General features: G+C 57.1%; 2 protein-coding genes and 1 long non-coding RNA gene across 13 annotated transcripts in view; 1 reads left to right on the top strand and 2 right to left on the bottom strand.

The window, feature by feature from the left end:
- Window positions 1-16,502, bottom strand: part of IGFALS (insulin like growth factor binding protein acid labile subunit) — a 28,100-nt gene extending 11,598 nt beyond the window's left edge. The window contains exons 1-2 of the mRNA XM_045462383.1: window positions 16,492-16,502; window positions 1,421-1,696 (exon numbers count right to left, since the gene is read on the bottom strand). The gene's annotated coding sequence lies outside the window, so the exon portion shown is untranslated. The remainder of the gene's footprint in view (window positions 1-1,420; window positions 1,697-16,491) is intronic.
- LOC123589798 lies at window positions 1,691-3,945 on the top strand. The gene is made up of 2 exons (XR_006708464.1): window positions 1,691-2,304; window positions 2,939-3,945. It is a non-coding gene; the product is annotated as an uncharacterized LOC123589798 (long non-coding RNA).
- On the bottom strand, window positions 2,456-21,525 carry HAGH (hydroxyacylglutathione hydrolase). 11 transcript variants are annotated; one of them, XM_045462394.1, is made up of 10 exons: window positions 21,409-21,525; window positions 20,776-20,906; window positions 18,420-18,595; window positions 17,798-17,862; window positions 13,776-13,893; window positions 12,446-12,554; window positions 10,026-10,129; window positions 9,645-9,746; window positions 3,272-3,351; window positions 2,456-2,763 (listed from the first exon to the last, which is right to left on the bottom strand). In XM_045462394.1, the coding sequence occupies exons 3-10, from the start codon at window positions 18,537-18,539 to the stop codon at window positions 2,664-2,666; spliced, it is 798 nt and encodes a 265-aa protein (XP_045318350.1). In that variant the 5' UTR covers window positions 18,540-18,595; window positions 20,776-20,906; window positions 21,409-21,525; the 3' UTR covers window positions 2,456-2,663. The 11 variants fall into 11 exon arrangements, with proteins under 11 accessions (XP_045318350.1, XP_045318340.1, XP_045318341.1 ...); XM_045462384.1 differs by lacking the exon at window positions 21,409-21,525 and adding an exon at window positions 21,118-21,402 and having other exon boundaries at window positions 2,456-2,784; window positions 18,420-18,685; XM_045462385.1 differs by lacking the exon at window positions 21,409-21,525 and adding an exon at window positions 21,118-21,402 and having other exon boundaries at window positions 18,420-18,685.
- Between the last annotated feature and the right edge of the window lie 18 nt (window positions 21,526-21,543).

The raw sequence follows: 21,543 nt of genomic DNA, 5'->3' as shown, positions 1-21,543 counted from the left end.
AGGCCTGGGGGGGGGGCCCAAGCTTACAACCATCTGAGGGGACAGTCTCCTTGGGGACCGCGAGCCTCAGTCACAGGGTCACGCGGACACTGGCACTACACGAGTTTTAGCAGCAGAAAGAGCGGCAGAGACCCTAATGCCAGACGGGGGGGGGGGGGGGGGGGGGCATGTCCACAGCCTGACACTTGTCACAAGTCCAGAAATCCAGTGAACCCTATTCCGGCCCAAACCACAGCCGTCAATACTCTAACGTTCGTACATACGGGCAAAGGGCCAGGTGGGGCCGTGTCCCTTCCTAGAAACGAAGACTTATTCTAAAGCTGTAGTAAGGGGGAATGTGGGGCCTCAGAACAGGTCTGCACCCCCGGATGCGGGCCCTCGGGCTGGCGGTGCAGACGAGCAGGGGGGACGTAAAGTGCCTCCAGGGAGGCAAACCACCGACCGCCGGCATAACAGCATCTTCACGTGAATTACAAACACGAGTGTCAGAAGCAAGCACATAACCAGGAGGGCAGCAGAGGACGGAAAGTAGGAGACACGAACTTGACTCCATCAAAGATTTCTTCAATAAGACGACAGAGTGCGGAGCGACCAACTCAAACACGTGTGACTGGAGCACGGCTGACCCTCAACGGGGAAGGTCGGCAAGGAGCAAAGCCAGCAGAACACTGGCCAGAAGCCCGAGGAGAGGCAGCCCGGGGTCGGAAACGCACACGGCCAGCCTCCCCCGTCCCCGCCGGTTCTCGTGCAGCCTCCACGGAGCGCCCCACTCGCTTCCCGGGGGGCCACAGACACCAGCACACGCGACGCCCGCGGAGCAGCCCCAGGGCGGTCCACACCCTCGTGCGGCGGACAAGACTCCTCCACCGGATGGGCCAACACGTTCTCCCGCGTGGAAGTGCCCATCCTCCACGGCCAGCTGGGGCCCACGTGAGAGCGTTTGAGCTGCACCACAGCCCAAGAGCCAGTGGGGGTGGCCCAGCGGGTCCCACCACCAAGGACAACACGTGCAAAGGGAGTTGCTATCCAGGGCTCCCGGGGTGGGGAGAGGCCGGGTGCAGGGGCGCGCTTCTGTGTTCGTACGTTTCAGAAACGTTTATTTCTCTTCTTTGGCATCTGAATGTGCAGTTGTTAACATGCAAACTAAAGAAACACATCCCCATGGGGTGGGGGGGAGGTGGGCTGGGGAGGCGGTGGCTGTGGGGTCCCTGACTACACGAGAATTGCTCACGCACAGGGCCCGGACGGAGGGGACACAGCAGAGGGCCACACCGCATACCCGCGCTCTCCGGTACCGACAGGCCTCGCAAAGCACCACGACGCATCCTGAGACGCCCACACCACTACGCCCAGTTGGCAGTACAGAGCTACAAAATGAAGCATCTAGAAGGACCCACAGAAACCCCATTCCCTGACACACCTGGGGGTGCAGGGGGGCTGAGGCTCCACCTAAGGCATCCTCTTTGGACAAGGGTGACTGCTCCCCGGCCGCACGGCACCATGGCCACATGGGCAGCTGCGGAGCCAGGACCTGGACAGGTCCTTGGCGACCGGAGGCTGTCTGAGGAGAGTGGCGGGAGACAACCTCAGCTGGACGAGAAGCACTAACCGGGGGCTGTCCAGCAGGAGAGGGTGGGGCAGGCAGGGCCTCGGGCGCCGTGCGTCACAGGGCAGAGCCGAGCGGAGGAGGTCGGGTCTGAACCGGAAGACCTCCGGGTGCACACGTGAGCAGCCCGTCCTGCCCCCGGCTGGGCCCCGAGCCTCGTCCCTCCCCGTCCCGCCTCTGGGTCCTCCCACTACCCCCACGTGGCCTGAGGCTCGGTGCAGCCAGAGCCCGCCCCGCTCCCCCAGCCCGGGTCTGGCCTGCGGCGGCTGGCTAAGGAAATGGCCGCTGCCCGGGACAGCAGCTTTCGGGGTTTCCTCCGGCAAAAGCAGAGGGAACTCAGGACAAGGATACGCAGGTCAGGGACCCGGCCTCCCCGCACTTCGGCCAGGGGGAAGGTGATGGGGGCCTCTCCCCTGCAGGGGGGCTAGATGGATCAAACCTCAGCGGGGGCGGCAAGGTGCCAGCGGTCGCGTCGGAGAGCTCCTTCATCCACACGAGGCACGGTGTCCACGCCTGTCCCTGCGGGCGGCCCAGGACCAGGCACCCAGGGATTGGGGCACCGCGGGGCGGAGGCCCCAAGCACAGAAATGCTGTGTCCACGAACCCTTCGGTGCCCCAGGCGGGGCTGGGGTTCTACTCCACGTCCACGCGGAAACGGCTCTGTGAAGAGGACGCCACAGGACCCACCAGAGAAGGAGGTGAGGGCGACGCCATCCCCCAGGCGTCCTGCTCTGGGGGGCACGGGGCGGGGACAGGGCCGGCTCTCAGAGGGCACCACGTGGGGCTCACACGGCGAGGACCAGGGCCCCACCGAAGGCCAGAGAGAACAGAGAGTCCGCAAGCAGAGCATCGGGGAATAATACACTTTCTAGACTTCTCTTATAAATATGCATTAGAACATCTGATAACACGGGCAAAGGGCTCTGAAATTAATTTAAAATTAAGCCAAGATTGAATTTCCTCCACTCCTGGCAGGAAATTCACCTAAAACATCTGAACACCCAAAATGTGCTTGAAGGCGGCAGTGGCCACGGGCGCCCCAGGCCCTACGGCCACCTCAGTCCCGGGGCACCTTGAAATGGTCCTTCTCTTTGCGGATGGCCCTCATAGTGGTCACCGGGTCCGTCTCGCCAGCATGCTGCTGCACCGTCTTCTCCCTGCGGAAGCCGAAGGCCAGGCTGCAGGCCACACGTGGTGCCCCCCGGCCCACCACCCGCCCCAGGGCCCCTGGGGTCCCGGGGCCCCAGGGAAGAAAAGAGCAGGCAGAAGTCGGGACATCCTTCGAAACGAAAGGCCGGCACTAACGGCCAACTCGCGTGTTCCTAATGGTAGAAGGCCTGCTGGCCAAGCCGTCCTGCCCATGACCCAGAAGACGGGGGACACGGACTCCACGCTGGCTCCCGGCAGCGCCCCGGTGACAGAGCTCCACGAGATTCCCGGGGACCGTGCCTGCCCACGTGTGGATCCTGACTGCGGTGTCAGAAAGGACCCCACACCCTGGCCACGTGTAAGGAGAGAACCCCTGACAAAGCTGCCTGCTTCCTAGGCTCAGGGCACTTGCTAAGACCCCGTGGCGTCGCCTGAGCCACCCGGGAGCTGCAGGGACTGGTGAGCGGGCCCCCGCCGGCGGCACGAGGGTGACCCGGAGGTGCCCACGCCCCTCACCTCACTCTCATGAACGGGTTGTAGGTGAACTCCTCCGCGATGGTGGACGGCACTGTGGGCTCCCCGATACCATACTTCTCCTGCAGAGGACAGAGGTCACGTGAACACGGAAACGTCTAAAGGAACATTTCAGAGTACTTTCTAATCTTAAAATACCATCCAACTCAGAAGGCAAAGGGAACGGGGTCAGGTCAGTGCAAGGACGGGCCCCTTCCCGCTGTGGAGACGCGAGTGTCCCGGCCACCACCGACAAGTTGTCCCTTCTCCCCTTGCTGTCCTGGAAGTGGAGGGGGACGCGAAAACTTTTACGCTGATATGAAGTGTGTGTTTTACATGATAAAAATAACCAGCAAAAACGCAGAAAACGCAGAAGAAAACACCACCAGCCCTGCACCAAGACCAGTCATGGGCCATGCACAGCTCACTGCTTGCAAGAGCGAGGTGACAGGTGCCCGTGGTCCCTGCCCTGGGCTCACAGCCCCTCTAGAAGGCGGCAAGCTCTCGTCACAGGCTCCCCAGAAGAAAAACCCAGGACGAGCCCTCCGGTCGGGATGGTTTCACTCCTGATCAGCACCATCTGGCCCACTGGTCACTCCTGTACGGACCTGTGCGGGACGTCAGCTGGCAGCTGGGGGTCTCCGCCCTCCCTGCGGCCCCTGACCTTCTGCCGGGCTGATCTCAAGGGCCACAGGGTCAGAGCTTGGACAGCACCTGTCGGCACCCACACACAGGGCCCTCAGACCCGAGGGTCCCGGTGCCACCCCCAAACGTGACCAGTGGTGGCAAGAGGTGATCCTTCAACTGCTGGTGGGACACCAAGTAGGGGTCTGGCGGGAGGTCAAGATGAAGGCTTGTCGCTAATCTCTGATCCTCCCCTTCTGGTGAAAACAAGCTGGGTGTTTTAGAATATTCCCTGCTTCCTCCAGTATTCACTCCTCCTGAGAATTCCTTCTCCACCTCCTATGAGGGAAGGAAACAAGTTAACACTTCTAAGGATAATTCTAAAACACGTCGACACGTATAGTCAGAGGACCATACACGGTCATCACCTTGTAGATTATCTATTAAAATGAGTGCTGGGGCGCCTGGTTAAATGTCCAACTTCAGCTCGGGTCATGATCTCACGGTTCATGAGTTTGAGCCCCACATCAGGCTCTGTACTGACAGCTGAGAGCCTGGAGCCTGCTTCGGATGCTGTGTCTCCGTCTCTCTCTCTGCCCCTCTCTCAAAAATAAGTGTCAAAAAAAAATTTTTTTTTAATGTTTCTTGAACTTGGGTAAAGCAAATATTTCTTAGATAAGAGACAAAAAGTATGAACCATAAAAAAGTTAATGTGCTGGACTTGATTATCAAAATTAAAAATGTTTGCTCTTCAAAAAACATTGTCAAAAAAATAAAAGGCAATCCACAAAACGAGAGAAACCAGCCGACAGAGGACTTGCGTCCAGCATATACTTACAAAATTCTCTTGTGATCGAAAATTAGACAGTTCAAATTTTTAAATGGCCAAAAGATTTGAACACACAGTTCACAGAATGGCCAATAAGCACAGAAAAAGACGCTGAACGTTTTGAGACACTAGGGAAATGCAAGCTGAAACCACAACGCGACTGCACTACGTACCCATTAGAATGACTAAAACCACAACGAGTGACGATGCCGAGGGCTGGCGAGCTTGTGGAACGAGAGGAACTCTCACACTCGGCTGACACAAATGTAAAGTGACAGCCACTTAGGAAGCCAACTCGGCACTTTCTCTACAAGTCAAACGTACACCGCTACCACCTACCCGTTTCACTCCTAGGTATTTACTCGAGAGAAATGAAAGGGTGTGTCACACACGGATTTGTGCGCAGAGGTTCACAGCAGCCGACACCCGGAAACAGCACAAACGTCTACGGATGGGGGAACGGATAAACCCAACAATGGAATACTGCTCGGGGGTGAAAAGGAATCAACTCCTGACACGCAGCAGCAGGGGTGCACCTCCGAATCCTGCTGCTGAGTGAACAGGAGACCGTGCATGAGGTACCTTCCGTTTACACGAAATTCTAAAAACCGCAACAGCTCTAGGGCACCCAGCAGATCGGTAGGTGTCCGGAGCCGCGAAGACAGTGAGGCGTGAAGAAGCCTTTCGGGGGTGGTGGAACGTTCTGTGTCTTCATCGTAATGGTCGTCGTTTCAGTGGTGTCAGTTTATCTGTCAGAATTCACTCGGCCCTTCGCTTGAAACCGATGCGGTTTATCACACGTGAACTGTACCACCACAAAGTTGACACTCGAGAAAGACAGCATGAAAACCGTCAACAAATTTGAAAACCTTGACAAAATGTACACAGTTCCTTGGAAGACAGAAGCTGCTAACAAAATGGACTCGAGAAGATGCAAACATCTAAGAGCCCTACACACAAAAGACAGACATCACTTCTAACAATGACGACGACATCTTTCCACAAAGAGAATTCAATGTCCAGATGGTTCCAGTGGTGAATTCTAACATTAAAGGAAAAAATAGTATCACAGAAAGATTCCTTCAGAAAATACGAGGAAACACCTTCCGAGTCACTTAATGAGGCCAGCTCTGCCCCAGTACTAAGACCAAACACGTTACAAGAAAATAAAACTACAGGCCAATATCCCTTGTGAACACAGACACAGAGGCACTGTGGCAGCGTAACACAGCACGACAAAGTCTGTCTAGAAAGCAAGGTGGGTTTAACATTTGAAACCAACTGAGGGGGTACCCGGGGGGCTCAGCCGGTTACGCACCCGACTCGGTTTCTCAGGTCATGGTCTCACAGCTCGTGGGATCAGGCCCCGCATCAGCAAGGAGCCTCTCTGTCTCTCTCTCCAAAGAAATTAAAAAAAAAATGAAACCAATGTACCCCGCCATATTAACAGTAAAGCAAGATATGGTCACACACTAGAGAAAAAGTCGGTTTGCAGAATTCAACACCCACTCGTGATTAAAACTCTCAGAAAACCAGGAATGGAAGGGAACGCCCTCAACCTAAGAAAGATCACAAAAAACTTGCAGCTAACGTACTGGTGACACACCGAATGCTTCCCCGCCGAGACCGGGAACAAAGCAGAGGTGTCCGCTCCCACCGTCTCTATTCGGCATCGTACCGGAGACCGCAGCCGGTGTGATTAGGCCAACAAAGTAAATAAGAGGCACATCAATCGGAAAAGAAGGAAGAAAAGTGTCTCTTTAGCCGACGACGTGATTGTGTGCTGAGGAATCTACGAAAAAGACGCTAGAGTAAGGGAGCTTAGCAAGGTCACGATACAAGATCAAACAAGTATCGTTTGTATTGCTGAAGACTTCAACAATGATCATTTTCAGCCAAATACAAAAAAGTGAAGTACTTAAGGATACATTTAACAACCTGCACAGCTTCTTTAGCAACGAAGATTACAAAAGACTGCCGAGAGGAACTGATGACCTCAGTAAACGGAAAGCGACAGTATATTCACGAAAAGACTCAATACTGTGAAGATCTCAGTTCTCCAAATCTTTTGTCGCATCACAGTCCCAATCAAAAGCCAAGCTGACCTTTTTGTAAAAATTAACAAGATCCTAAAATTTCTATGGAAATGCAAAGCTCTTCAAAGAGCCAAAACCAATTTTACAAAAAAGACCACAGTTGGAGGATTCATACAGCCTGATTCCCAGACTTACCACAAGCTACAGTAACTGAGACCATCTGCTATTGATGGAGGAGAAGCCCAGAGACCCACGGAACAGCGAGGAGGGTCCAGAGGTGACTCACGCCTGCACTGTCCGTTTTACTTAGCAAAGACACCAAGGTAATCCAACAAGGAAAGGACGATCTTTCCAACAAGTGGTGCTGTGCAGTAGGATGTCAACTTGCAAAAGCAAATGCACTCGCACCCCGACCTCACACGGACACCGACGTCGATACGAGCAGGATCACGGGCCTAAGTATAAATCTGAATGACCGTAAGAGCTAAGACCACACAACTGTCAGGAGAAAACACAGCACAGAGTCTTGGCGGCAAGGGGTGTGCAAAGATTTCTTAGGACACCAAGGGTGTAAAGAGAAAATATCAACAAACTGAACTTCATCAAAAGTGTAAACTTTTGGGGCGCCTGGGTGGCGCAGTCGGTTAAGCGTCCGACTTCAGCCAGGTCACGATCTCGCGGTCCGTGAGTTCGAGCCCCGCATCAGGCTCTGGGCTGATGGCTCGGAGCCTGGAGCCTGTTTCCGATTCTGTGTCTCCCTCTCTCTCTGCCCCTCCCCGGTTCATGCTCTGTCTCTCTCTGTCCCAAAGATGAATAAACGTTGAAAAAAAAAAATTTAAAAAAAAAAAAAAAAAAAAAAAAAAAAAAAAGTGTAAACTTTTATTCGGGAAAAGACACTGTTAAGAAAATAAAAGGGCAAGCCACAGACCGGGTGAAAATATTTGAGATATGTATCTGGTAAAGACGTGTTTCCAGAATACATAAGGAATTCTTGCAACTGAGTTCAGTTTTTCAAACGGACCAAAGATTTGAACAGACATTTCACAAAAGAGGACCTGTAAGAGGCCGACAGCCACCAGAGCAACGGAAACTTTAAAACCACAGGGAGACACGGCTACACGCCTTAATTAGGACGGCTGAAATTGAAAACGTCGGCGATACCTGTGCACGGGGAGCCCCTGGGGCTTACACGTCCCCAGAGGGCGGGCCAAGAGGCTCGGGAGCTTCTTCAAAGTTAAACGTACACTTCAGGCGGCCGGGCCCCGCTGCCCCAGGTCTGTACCCACGCACCGCGAAACCTGTGTTCACACAAAGACGTGCGCACAGAGGTTCACGGCAACTTTGTTTACAATAGCAAAACGCTGGAAACGACCCAAGAGTCCATCCACCGCGGATAAACAAACTGCAGTACAGCACACCGCTCAGAAGTCAAGAACGGGGATGAATCTCCAGTTACGTTGAGCTGAAGAGCCAGACACGGCCAGTGTTCTACAGCTCTGTTTCTGAGACTGCAGAACAGAGTGACCTACATGACAGCCGATCTGCAGCTGGGGGGTGAAAGCAGAGTGACAAGGGAAACTCTGAATCTCGACTGGGGGTGGGGGGCTCACACAGGGCCACATACTGTCAAAAGTCATCAAACCGTGTACTGCTCACTCAACACAGGTATGTTTTATCAAATGGAAAGTATCCTCAGTTAAGATTAGTGTTTTAGAAGTAGATAACTATGAAGCAAATTAGTACAATGTGCACGGGGGCGCCTGGGGGGCTCAGTGAAGCTCAGGTCATGACCTGAGCCCCACGTAGGTTAGAGGCCCGCGTGGGGCTCCGTGCTGACCGCTCAGCGCCTGGAGCTGCTTCAGATTCTGTGTCTCCCTCTCTCTCTGCCCCTCCCCCACTCGCACTCTGTCTCTCTCACTCTCAAAAATAAACACTTAAAGAAATTTTTAATAAAAGTAGGTAACTACGAAGCGAATTAGTTCAGTATGAATAGATTGCTATGGAAAAAGCAGCAGGACCCATTACTAAATGAAAAGGAACAGTACGTGTGGTACATATACAGGGTGAGTTCATGGAGGTCACTAAAATACTCGCCTACGTGCACTGCGAAAAAAAAGGGATAATGTTGACCAAGTGATAAAGGTAGTGTCTGAAGTCTTACAGGTGTTATTTTGTGAGCCCGTGCCCAAAACCTGATAAAGATGCTCAAAAAAAACAGGTGATTTATTAAGAAACAAAACTCCAAAGTAGCACTGGTCATGAACGGAGCAGAAGGCCCAGCGGCACCTGAGGCCTCCAGGTGTGGCTTACTGACACCTGTCAGCCACCAGATGGGGAAGGGCCCCCAAGTCCAGGGGCACCTCCCTCAGCCCACCCACCTGCAGCAGCATTTGCAGACGCCCCACTGAAGACGCCTCCGGGACAGTAGGCCACCCCTGCAGCCACACCTCTGAGCACCCCTAGGGGTCGCCACGGAAATAAATGCCTTCCGGACTAGCAGCCTCTGGGGCAAATCCCGCCGCTGGCCAGCAGGTGCGCTTTCCCCAAACGGGAGGCGGAGGTGCTCACTCACGGTCCCCCCTACCCTGTGCTCAGGACGTGGGGCACAGATCAGGGACCCACGGCGCCGGCCTCACCCGGGCACCTGCTGGAAATGCGGACTCCCAGGCCCAACCCAGCCCCACTGTGTCAGAAAGGACGTTAACCAGAGAACTGGGCCTTCCTCGCGGAGTTCCAGGAGGGCCGCTCCGAGACCAGACTGGCTTGCCGGCCAGGAGGAGCGCCCTCTGCCCACACTGGACACCGCGCCCTGACAGCGCTGCTCCCAGAGAGGCACTTCGGGGTCACGGACCCGCGGACGCACCCCCGCCCGGGGCGCCCCACTCACCTTGGCCCAGGCCAGTTTCTCCTGAATGGCAGTATTGTTGGGCTCCACGTGGCGCGCGAACTTGAGGTTGTTGATGGTATATTCGTGGCCGCAGTACACTCTCTGAGGAGAACACCAAACTGTGAGTTCAGAGAGTCTCCGTGATCTGTCCTCAAAGCCCTCGCAGACACGCATGCGGGGCTCTGGGCCAGGTCCTTTTAGCGACACGCACCGAGGTGTCCCTGAGGACAACGGGCATTTCTCGCGTGTACGTTAAACAGCAATAAACAGTACAAGAAAAGCCACGCTTCCAGAGGAAATGCCTCTGCCTTCCCACTCTGCCCAACACGGGGGACAGGACGGGCGGGAGGTGAGGACCTCGCTCCGTGGGGCCCCACCTACCGTGTCTGGAGGGAGCCGGCCCAGGATCTCAAGCAGGGCTTTGTACATCTCGTCCGCTGTCCCTTCGTAGAACTTCCCACAGCCAGCCACGAACAAGGTGTCGCCTGCAAAACGGGACAGCCACGGAGCAGTGGGGGGCTGCCGGCAGGACACCCCCTGAGGGGCTGGTGGCCAGCTCCTGAGCTACACTGGACACCAAGCGTTCATGGCTGTACCCACAGCCGGCCTCTACCAGACCCCCGATGGGCCACCCCCAACTGCCAGGTTGGACCCAGAGAGACGTCCAGCTCGCGGCTCCCGTGCCCCAACCTCTCCCGTCAAGTCTCGCTAACTGGCACTACCAGTCCCGCCAACAGCGGCTCAAACCCACCCCTTAGGGTCTCCCGACTCCTCCCTTCACTGTCCTAGCCTGTCCCCATAGCGCCGAGACCCCCCCACCAGCCCTTGTCCCCACCCACCCAGCAGCCCTCCCAGGCCCACCTCCCTAAGGCGCCTCTTTTTTCTTTTTACTTCTTTATAATTGTGTTGGGGGTTGTTTTTTCTTTTCTTAAGTAATCTCTGCACCCAATGTAGAGCTCGACTCACAACCCCGAGACCGAGAGTCACGTGAGCCAGCCGGGGCCCCTCCCCAAGTCTCCTCTCATCCTGGGCGGCAGTGCCAGCCCATAGAACCCCCGGGATCCCACTGGCCACCACCCGGGCCCTCAAGACCCGAGCCTGCCGCCTCACAGACCCCCTTCCTGCCTCAGCCCTTTAGAGGGGCATCCCCTCCTCCTGACATCCCTGTTCCTGACCCGCCTCCACCCTCTTCCTGACTCCCCTCCTGGCCCTCCTCCAGACACCCCTGCTCCTGACCCTCCTCCTGACACCCCTCCTCCAGATACCCCTCCTCCTGGCCCTCCTTCTGACACCTCTCCTCCTGACTCCCCTCCTCCTGACACCCCTGATCCTGACCCCCACTGAGGCTCTGTGGGCTGCTGCTTCCCGCCCTGGGTCCTCCCTGAGAAGGGCTCCGTGCCAAGCGGGGGCTCAGGCACCACTGTTCTCCAGGCCCCGGTGGCGGGGAGTCCTCCTCCATCAGTGCAGGCCAGACTCTTCCCCGAGGTGGGGGTGGGAGGGCCACTGGGACCACAACCGAGGACCAGGTTGCCACCGTGGGGCCATCACAGTGTGGTGCAGCACTGTCCCCACAAGACGACAGGACGTCCTAGTGGGGTCAGGACTGGGCTGTGCCCCTGAGCAGCCCCACCAGGTAGGGTGAGTCAGAACCAGCTAGAAGCCAGAGAGACCACAGAGGAGGCCGGGCTGCACACGGGAACAGGAGACTCGGGGGCCCGGCCTTCCCCTATTTCCACACCGGGACCTGCCGGACGTCCCGGTTCCCACACGTTGAGTCCTCACTGTCCGTGCCGCGGACACCTGAGCTGCGCCGCGAGGGCACACGCGACTTGGCACGTACAACACGCCCCCGCTGGCCATGGTCTCATGGAGGACACACGCACCGCATGGGCCTGGGCTCAGACCAGGGTCTCTGCGCAGGCAGACCCGCCTTCCAAGGCGGGGACACGGCTTCTCCCCTCTGTGCCGTCCCCAGGGACCCGCCTCACTCCAACCCCCAAGAGCCCACCCGGCAGATGCACAGACTGACGTCCAAGGACCCACCCGACGCAGCAATGACAGGGGCGCAGACTCTCCCAGGCCCGGTGCCCACCTGCCCCCACACAGGCGGGCGAGGCCCAGAGCGAGCTCAGGGCTGCACAGCCCGAACTCGGGGTCACCCCAGGGACCACACCTCCTGCTGCTGCACCACCGAAGACACTGAGAATGGCTGCAGTCTTTAAAGTCGGCTTTGACGGGGGAAGAGGGGCTCACGAGCGCTGTGGAGGTCCCAGAGGCCCCGTGCACCCCACGCTCCGTCTGTGGTTTCCCCAAGTTAACGTCTCATGTCACCCGCGCCGCACTTGGCCGTTGACTGAGCCCCGCCGCAGAGCCGACATGGGTCCCCACCCGGATCCCCACACGTACCCGCCCGGCTGCAGAGCCGCTCTGGACCCCCACGCTGCCTCTGGCCGCCGCAGGGCCTGCTCGAGGCTGGGGCTGATACGCTCTGCCGCTCCGGTCCTCACCGGCTCCCCCATCAGCACCAACATTCTCTCACTTTCTCTCCAAAGGGAAAAGCCCCTTCGACTGCTGGAAAGGCCTACCTGCCGGCCACTCACGCAGGCCAAGGCCGGGGGTGCATCCAAACAGCGGCCTTCCCGTGCTCTGCCCCCAGGGCTGCAGGCCCCCTGCCACAGCCCTGCTCGGGAAGCCTGGCCGCAAACGCTCCGCTTCTCTGCCCCGAGCTCGCGGACAACCCTAAGTCACGGGGGTCTTTTAAAGTGCACCCCGCCCCAGCACGCACACAGAACACTCCTCACCTGTGAACACAGCAGGAGGCTCAGAGCTCCCGGGCTTGCTCACGAAGTAGCAGATGTGGCCGGAAGTGTGGCACGGTGTCGACAGGCACTTGACGTTGAGAGACCCCACCTTAAACGAAGCACGCACTGGCATGGGCTCCCTGCACGCTGCGAACTCCCCACGGGCTCCCAGGAGGTGGACCACCGATCCCACGGACTCCCCCTCAGACCCTCAACGCCCCAAGGAGAGCGCGGCTTCCATCACCACTGCTCCACTGAGCAGGACACAGATCTCGCCGGTGACCGTGGGACCCCGACCTCGAGGGCGCCCCAGAGGCGAGGTGCACCCTGCAACCTGGTATTGCTGGTGTGCAAAAGCAAAGGGGCTTCTTTTGCTTTCTTCCTCAACATCGGGCCAAATTTGAAACAGCTGTCGTGCTAGAAAAGCTAGCTTTCCTTCTTAAGTACTTGACCTTCCGTTTGGTTTTCCTTCTCTGTCTCCCACTGCCCCCCTGCCAACTTTAAAAAAAAACTTTCGGGGCGCCTGGGTGGCGCAGTCGGTTAAGCATCCGACTTCAGCCAGGTCACGATCTCGCGGTCCGTGAGTTCAAGCCCCGCGTCGGGCTCTGGGCTGATGGCTCAGAGTCTGGAGCCTGTTTCCGCTTCTGTGTCTCCCTCTCTCTCTGCCCCTCCCCCGTTCATGCTCTGTCTCTTTCTGTCCCAAAAATAAATAAACGTTGAAAAAAAAATAAATAAAATAAAAAAATAAAAATAAAAATAAAAATAAACTTTCAAACCTACCAAAAAACTGAAAAAAAGAGGAACTTCTGTGACCTTTACCCGGTCACCAAATGCTAACGGTGCGCCCGTCCGCAGCGTGTCCTGTACACACACACCTGGAGTCGCGCACGCGCTGACATATCGCCCCTAAAGGCTCCAGCTGAGTCTCCTAGGAGAGGGACGTCCCCTCGCTTAACCGCACATCGTCATCACTTCCAAGAGACGTGACGCTGATGTGAGAACCTGATGCGTGCGTGCTCTGTTTTTCCACTTCCCCAACGGTCTCAAAACCCTGCCTGGCAGCCTCTCCCCGCAGCCGGGACCATCGGCCTACTGACGTGCCTGTGATGCTCCTGACACTGGGGACCGTGCAGGCCTAGGCGGCCCCGAGAGGCCCTCCAGCCATTCGCAGGTTATGCTGCCTCCGATCCCAAGCCCTCGAGGTCCCCTCTGGGCCCCTGGGTAGGGGAGGGAACTGCCAGGAGCAGGGCGAGTGTCCCTGCCACACCCCGCCCCTTTAAGGCCCAGAGGCCAACCACGTTCGAGTGCTTTCCATTCGTTCGCTGCTCACCTGCAGTGTGGACAGATGCGTGACCTTGTGAGTCAGTGCCCCGATCCGGTCATCGCCCCCACACACCTTCAACCCAGGCTCCAACTTGACCAGCTTCTCGTTCCCACCAGCGTGGTCCCTGGAAGTTGGAAAGGAGACCTGGGCTCCTGCTCATGGGAGGGGCCCGCTTGCTTTTAAACCCCGACCAGATGTTCTTTCCTGGTTACCTTCTCAGAAGCGGGAACACATCTCCCAACACAGGAAACTGGCCTCAGTGTCATTTGGCTCCACTGAAAAGAACGCTCTCAGATACGCCATTCCCAAATGAGGCACTTCTGTGCCCCTGCCCTGTTGCGGGAGAAGCTTCTGGAGCGACCGACCCAAATCACAAACACCTGGATAATCCCCAAGCCCCCAGCTCCCAAGCTTTGGGCACATAAGAGTCGCCAGAGGATCTGTAAGAAGCACCAAGTCCTGGCTCCTGCCCCGCTCCTGACGCCGTTGGCCGGGGGGCGGCTGGCACAGCGGGAGTTTCAAAGGCCCCCTCGTCCCAGTTTGGGACCCGCTGCTCTGAGCACACAGGCCCATCTACAGTTACACCCAAAAGAATAAGATATCCAGGAATAAACCTAGCCAAGGAGATGAAAGGCCTGTACTCTGAAAACTATAATACACTGAACAAAAGCATTTGCGAGAAGTGGAGTAGAAAAACAAAATCGCTAAAATTTCGATACTACCCAAAGCAATCTACACGTTTAATTCAATCCCTATCAAAATAACACCAGCATCCTTCACAGACCTAGAACAAACGATCCTAAAATCTATATGGATCCACAAAAGACCCCGAAAAATCAAAGCAACCCTGAAGAGGAAAGCCAGAACTTCAAGCTGTATCACAAAGCTGTCCTCATCAAGACAGTAGGGTACTGGCACAAGAACAGACGCTCAGATCAGTGGAACAGGACAGAGAACCCAGAAATGGACCCACAAACAGATGGCCGACTCCTCTTTGACCAAGCAGGAAAGAATATCCAATGGAATAAAGACAGTCTCTTCAGCAAGTGGTGCTGGGAAAACTGGACAGCAAACATGAAGAAAAATGAACCCGGACCAATTTCTTACACCAGACACAAAAATAAACTCAAAATGGATGAGAGGCCTAAATGAAGACAGGAAGCCATCAAAATCCTCGAGGAGAACACAGGCGGTAACTTCTTTGACGTCAATCAGAGCAACTTCTTACTACACACACCTCTGGAGGCAAGGCAAACGAAAGCAAAAATTGGGACCTCATCAAGATAAAAAGCTTCTGCACAGCGAACGAAACAATCAACAAAACTCAAAGGCAACTCACAGAATGGGAGAAGATATTTGCAAATGACATATCAGATAAAGGGTTGGTATCCAAAATCTATAAAGAACTTATCAAACCGATGTGCCTGTGATGCTCCTGACATAGGGGACCGTCCAGGCCAAAACACAAATAATCCAGTGAAGAAATGGGCAAAAGACACAAATAGACACTTCCCCAAAGAGGACATCCAGATAGCCAACCGACACATGAAAAAATGCTCCACATCACTCATCATCAGGGAAATGCAAATCAAAACCACAATGACATATCGCCTCACACCTGTCAGAATGGCTCACGTGAACAACTCAGGCAACAAGAGACATTGGCAAGGATGCGGAGAAAGGGGAACCCTTTTTGGTGGGAATGCAAACCGGTGCAGCCATTCTGAAGAAAAGTATGGAGGTCCCTCAAAAAATTAAAAACAGAACTACCCTACGGCCCAGCAGTTGCACTGCTAGGTATCTATCCAAGGGATACAAGAACACCCCAATGTTTATAGCAGCATTATCTACAACAGCCAAGGTAAGGAAGCAGCCCAAGTGTCCTCTGACTGATAAATGAATAAAGAAAATGCGATATATTTATGTGTATACACACACACAACGGAACATTAGTCATAAAAAAGTATGAACTCTTGCCGTTTGCAACGACACAGATAGGTCTAGAAAGTACAATGCTAAGCAAAATAAGTCAGAGAAAGACAAATACCGTGTGATCTCACTCATATGTGGAATTTAAGAAACAAAATGAGCAAAGGGAAAAACAAATCGGGGGCAGGGGGGGCAAGCCAAGAGACAGACTCTTAACTACAGAGAACACACTGATGGTCACCAGAGGGGGCGGGGGAAACAGGATGGGGCTTAAGAGAGCGCTTGTCGTGACGACCTCCAGGTGACGTATGGAACTGCTGAGTCACTGTACCGTACACGTGAAGCAAACTAACACTGTACGTTAACTGGAGTCAAAACTAACACTTTAGGGGTGCCTGGGGGGCTCAGTCAGTTAAGCATCCGACTCAGGCTCATCAGGTCATGGTCTCACGGTCATGGGATTCAACCCCTTGTGGGGCTCTGCATAGGATTCTCTCTTCTCTCTCTCTCTCCCTCTGCCCTCTTCCTCACTCATGCTCTAAAATAAAATGTTAAAAATTAAAATATTAAAAACTTTAAAACATACAAACACTTACATCTAAACAAACAAACAAATAGACACACACACACACACACAAACGGGCAGAGGCAGAGGGCGAGCTGGGGCCGGGCCAGCCCTGGACACACGCCTCCCCACCCACCCCCACCCTGCAAGGGATTCTAACCTCAGCCAGGACACTCCTCCAGGGCTCCCAGTGCTCAATGGGGGCAGCCTGACCTGCGCTTCAGAAACAGGAAAAGAGTTCCACCCCTGGCCTTGTGGGGCTGGAACCACGCCAGCGTGAGCCCAGGGCCCTGACCTCGGAGCAGGGCTAGTGTCCCAACAGCAGATCAGCCTTCCCAGGACCAGGCGAGGGCTGCGGATGGCCAGAGAGCGCCTGCTCCTCACCACACGTTTATCTACGGAGTCCTCCGGGGGCCCAGACACGGCAGAGCCCAGAGATAACGGGGGCGGGCCCTTCCCGCACCCCCAGGTCAGCTCCACACAGGCCAGCATCCCAGCACTGTCCCCCACTGACCTGCAGAAACACCTCCGCCTCCACCGAGGAGAGCGAGGACAGTGAGAGAGGGAGGCGCCTACACCCTGGGGCTCAGCCTGGGGCCCAGTTTGGGATCTTGTGTTCCAACACAACCGCGTGAAAAACCTCAGAGCATCGCAACATCAGAAAAGTGACGTGGTGGTTACTTGGCGCAGGAGAGAGGCCGCAGCCCGCGGGGCACCTTCCAGAAAGAGCAGCTGGCTGGGCAGCGGCCAAGGGCACGGCAGTAAACCCATCCGTCAGCACCAGGAATTAACACCCGACGCCCCCATAGACTCTCAGCGGCTTAGTTACATCGACCGAGAAGGTGCCACCACAGAGCAAACTCTGGCCGACCCACGTGCCCAGGACACTCCCACGGGGAAGACGCCCCACGCAGACTCAAGCGCAGCGGCAGCCTCGGGGACGGGCCGTCAGGGGTTGGCTGCCCTCAGGCACTTAATTAGAAAAGAAAATGAGCCAAATAAAGATTTTTTTCCAGCTGAGAAGAGACTCAAAAGTTTCAAAAACCCCACAGGAGGGTCTAAAACCCAAACACAAGTGCTCCTTTCATCCTTTTCCCTTCAAATTTCAAAAACCACAACCTCTCCAAATACACCTGCTTGATTTTTAAAAACACTAACGTCTAGACTAGGTTCTTCCCCGACATCAAAGCCGGTCTCCCATCACACAAGCCCAAGAGCCTTCAAAGATGCGGCTGGAGGTCCTCCCCACAGAGCCCCGGAGTTAGCAGAGCCCGTGGCCGGGGCCAAGGTCGAGGGGCAGCAGCCCGGAGGCCGGCGCCCTCGAGTCCTCTCACGGTCCCGCCGGGGCCAGCCCTCGGCGGCGCAGAGGATACGGCTGGGAGGGGCCGGCTTCCGGGGACCCCGACGCCCCGGGCCTCCGCCTGTGGGAGGGTCCAGGGAGCCTGCAGGTGCCGACCCCCACGGACGCCAGCCTGGGGCGTACAGGCCCAGGCGGCTCGACTGACGTGGAGGCAGCTCGGGCTCCAGAGCTTACCAGTGGTGGTGGGTGGTGAGCACTGTGGTCAGCTTCACGCCGTGCTTGTTCACCGTTTCTACGACCTGCAGCCAAACGTGAGACAAGACATGGGCCATGGCCGCGCTCCCAGCACTGGCTCCAAAGCCTGCGGGGGTGCCCAGCGGGACCCAGGGTTTGCCAGGAGGGGCTGGGCCCTGACCTGACCCTGCCGACCTGGGCCCCACCCCGCCCCCCAACACCCCTCCAGCAGCGCAGGGCAAAGGTGGCCTTTTTCTCTCATGCAGCAAGTGGCGGCTCCGTGCCAGCCGCAACCTGAGCCCCTCCAGACGATGTCGCCACCCCCAGAGGCAGTGTGGAGGGACAGCAAGCCTCGTGGAAGGGCAGGCAGGCTGAGGGGGGCTCCTGCTCCCCGCCCCCCACCAGGGACCTTACAGACAGAAACCCACTTCTCTCCACGCCCCAGCCTTTGCCGGCCCCACCCGCCCCCGGCCTTGTGCCCCACAGCAGAGTGGCCGGACACTAGTTCAGTTGTTTTTCAAAACCAAATGGATTAATTTCGGTTTAGCTTCGGCCAAGCCGCGAGGACACAGCAGACAGGAACCCCGGCGGGGGACAAACACGCGGCGCTGGGGCCTCCCACCTTCTGAGGCTGCACCGGGTCCACGATGGCGGCCTCCTTGGTCTCGCCGTCGATGATCAGGTACATGTAGTTGTCGGTCAGCGCGGGCAGCAACTCGACCCTCAGGGTTCCCTGGTCCATGGTGGAGCTCTTCCTACAGTCCGTGTGATGGAGAAGGACGCCCAGCAGGGCCGGACCTGAAGACAAAGGGCAGCCCCGGTCAGCGTCCACAGGAGGCCGTGCCAGGCTGACACAGCACAGGAGCCCTGGCGTCCTGATGCCACGACCTGGGAAAGTGACAGCGAGCAACAGAGCGTGAGGCTCGCCGTGTCTGCTTCTCTGAGTTCCTTTGGTAAAGAAGAAAATATCCTCACTTTCCCATATCCGCAAGGAAAATACAGAAAATTATTCATGTGCATATTCACAAATCATTTCTCTCAGACCATGATCCTTATTTTCTTTCTCGCGGGTTCCAAGAGGACAGAAGGACCAGCTTGTGGCTGTGATCAAACCACCGTCAGCTGTGACCGCCGCTCGTTCTGGGTGCTCACACCTGACTCAGACCAGGAAGAGAGGAAGCCCGAGGGCACATGCCCAGCGGGACTACGTTTCAGTGCCCCGCGGCCCAGCTAACAGAGCCTCAGTCACACGGGCTCACCGCCCCTTCCAGGCCTCCAGCCAGAGAAGAGAACAATAGTCACTTTCAAAGGGCAGAACTGGAAGTCTGGATAACCCCCAAAACCCACCAGGGGCCACCAGGGTTCCAGATTCAAGTGTGTAGGAGACGGAATCACCATCTGTTGAGCCACAGGACCCCGCCAGGGCAAGAGCCAAAAGTATCCTCCACCAAGGAGTCAGGTGCCAAGATATTTTCAACAAACTTATTCAACCTAAAAATTCACAGAAGCGCCAACAATACTCTAAGTCTCAACGCAAAAAAAGATCAACACCACTAAAGGTGACAGGACCCGGCCGTGAAATTCTGGGGTCGGTACTGGGATGGGGGGACTGTCCCTGAAGGGATCCAAAACGCAGGCAGCACCAGCTGACTGACGGACCGCGGCCCCAGGGGCGGTGGCGTGCTCATGGGGAGACTGGCCGAATCGCAGCTTTAAAGAGGACGCCAAGTATCCAATCCCCCTTTCCTCTGACAAGCGGCTGGCATTTCCCCGGCCCTTCTCGCCCACGGCAAAACAAACATTTCTGTATCATCCAGTTTCTGTGATATTCCACCTCTGCTAAAGTCCAGTGCTATCAGGGCCCAGGAAGGACTGCAGAGCAGAGTGGGGTGGGGGTGGGGGGTGGGGGGTGACAGGATTAAAGGGTTAAAGCAAGACTCTGCAGGCTGGGAGAGGAGCGCTACCAGTGAAGGAACACTATTTACAACCTGTGCTGAGGCTTCTCCTGGGGAGCCTGGGGAACTCACAATTATTTCTGCAGGCACCACCAGAAACATTAGTCCTTTTCCAAAAATTATATGCCTGAGAAATGCTTCCAGCTCACTGGTTTGCAACCAGTTTGCTTGTGTATAAGCAGAGGGCACAGGACTGCAGCCTATAGTCGGGGCCAAGTCCTGAGACCTGTTTTGAGTGGCTTCTCTCTCTCTCTCTCTTTTTAACATATGGATTTTTTTTTTCCAGTTTATTTATTTTGAGGGAAAAAGAAAGCACAAACAGGGGGAGGGGCAGAGAGAGGGAGGGAGAGAAGCCAAAGCAGGCTGCACCCTGTCAGCACAGAGGCTGCCGGGGGCTTGAACTCACAAACCATGGGATCATGACCTGAGCCGAAACCAAGCCCCAGACAGGCGATCTGCCAGAGGCCCTGACAGTCCGGTGAGGGTCTCCGGGGGCCCTTCCCTTAGCAAGGGCAACAGCTCACCCACTCCAGACCCCTGAGAGCGCTCGCTGAGATTTGCAGGGGCTGGCTTCCTGTCCCTAACAGCTGTGTGGTCATTCGGGTAACGACTAACCATCTCCAAAGGCTCAGGTTAACCTACTGCCCCTGCCGCTACACCAGCCACAAGAGACGTCAGGAATAAGGAAAAAGAGATTTCAAGATCAAGGTCAAAACATTCCCTCAAGGCGGGAGGGAACACGGTGACTGTGACAGCTGCAGGAGCAGGCCCCTGGGCCGGCGCGTCCCACGCCTCTCAGTCTGGAGGGCTGGGTGGTGAGGAAGAGAGGCTGGAGGCGGGGGGGGGGGGGGGGGGGGGGGGGGGGTCAAGGTTCCCACGTCTCCCGGGACCCGCGCCGGGTCTGCGCCCTTTGTCTACACCTCGGAATAGTGTGGCCCGGGTTTCTCCTGGAGGAGAAGACGGGAACGCGCTCCCCGGGGCTATGGGCCCGCAGGGGCGGGGAGGCGGCGCGAGGCTCCTTACCGGGCACAGTTGCTGCAGCAACCCCCAGCTGACCAGTGACCCCGCTGTCTTCAGCCCCCGCCAAGCCTGACTCAAGCGCCGCGGCGCCTTTTCCCGACCCCAGGCGGCCTGCCTGCGCGGGGGTTACGAGCCTGTGTCGACAGAAAACAGCGTCAGCCCGCGGCGGACCGGCGCCTCCCGGCCGTCCCCGGCGCCCCGGCCCCCCTCGGGCGGGCGCGGCGGCCTAACCGCCGTTACCCGGCCGCGACGCCGGCGGAATCCCCTCCGCGGGCCGGTCCCCGCGCCCCCGACCCCTGTCAGGCGCGCGCCTCGTCAGACCCCGGCCAGCCCCGGCCCACGTACCCAGGCCGCGGCGGGCGCAGGCGGCTCCCAGTGCGGAGACGCTCCGGAGGCCGAGCAGCCCGCGGCCCAGCACCATGACCCGGGCGGCGGCGGCGGCGGCGGCGTCGGCGGCGTCGGCGGCGGCGCGAGGGGCGGGCGGGGTGCACACGCCGGCGGCGCGCCGCGGCCAATCGGCGCCCGCTGCCCCGCCCCCCAGCCAATCGGCGCACGTCTCGCGCCCCCGCCCCAGACCCCGACCAATCGGCGCTCGCGTCCAAACCCATGCCCGCTCGCCGCCCGGCAGCGGCGGACCTGAGCTCGGGCCGGGAGGCGGCAGGAGGCGGCTGAGGCGGCGACCGGAGAGCAGCGTCAGGGCCTCCGCCTCTCTCCAGGGACCAGACCGGTGGCCGAGGCAGCTGCTGGACAGCGGCTCCCAGGAGTTCGAGC

The sequence above is a fragment of the Leopardus geoffroyi genome, chromosome E3 (assembly GCF_018350155.1).
Source record: "Leopardus geoffroyi isolate Oge1 chromosome E3, O.geoffroyi_Oge1_pat1.0, whole genome shotgun sequence".
Taxonomy (NCBI): Eukaryota; Metazoa; Chordata; class Mammalia; order Carnivora; family Felidae; genus Leopardus; species Leopardus geoffroyi.
Note: the sequence above shows the minus strand (reverse complement) of the source record. Positions and strands in the feature narration are given on the sequence as shown.

Bases quoted from the DNA above. Each gene is read 5' to 3' on its own strand.
- HAGH (XM_045462384.1), bottom strand. From the start codon at position 21,380: ATGGGTTTGGACGCGAGCGCCGATTGGTCGGGGTCTGGGGCGGGGGCG. The intron at 20,907-21,117 runs GTACGTGGGCCG...CTGTCGACACAG, and splicing joins CTGCGCCCGCCGCGGCCTGG to GCTCGTAACCCCCGCGCAGG. The intron at 3,352-9,644 runs GTGAGTGGGGCG...TGTCCTCTGCAG, and splicing joins AGAAACTGGCCTGGGCCAAG to GAGAAGTATGGTATCGGGGA.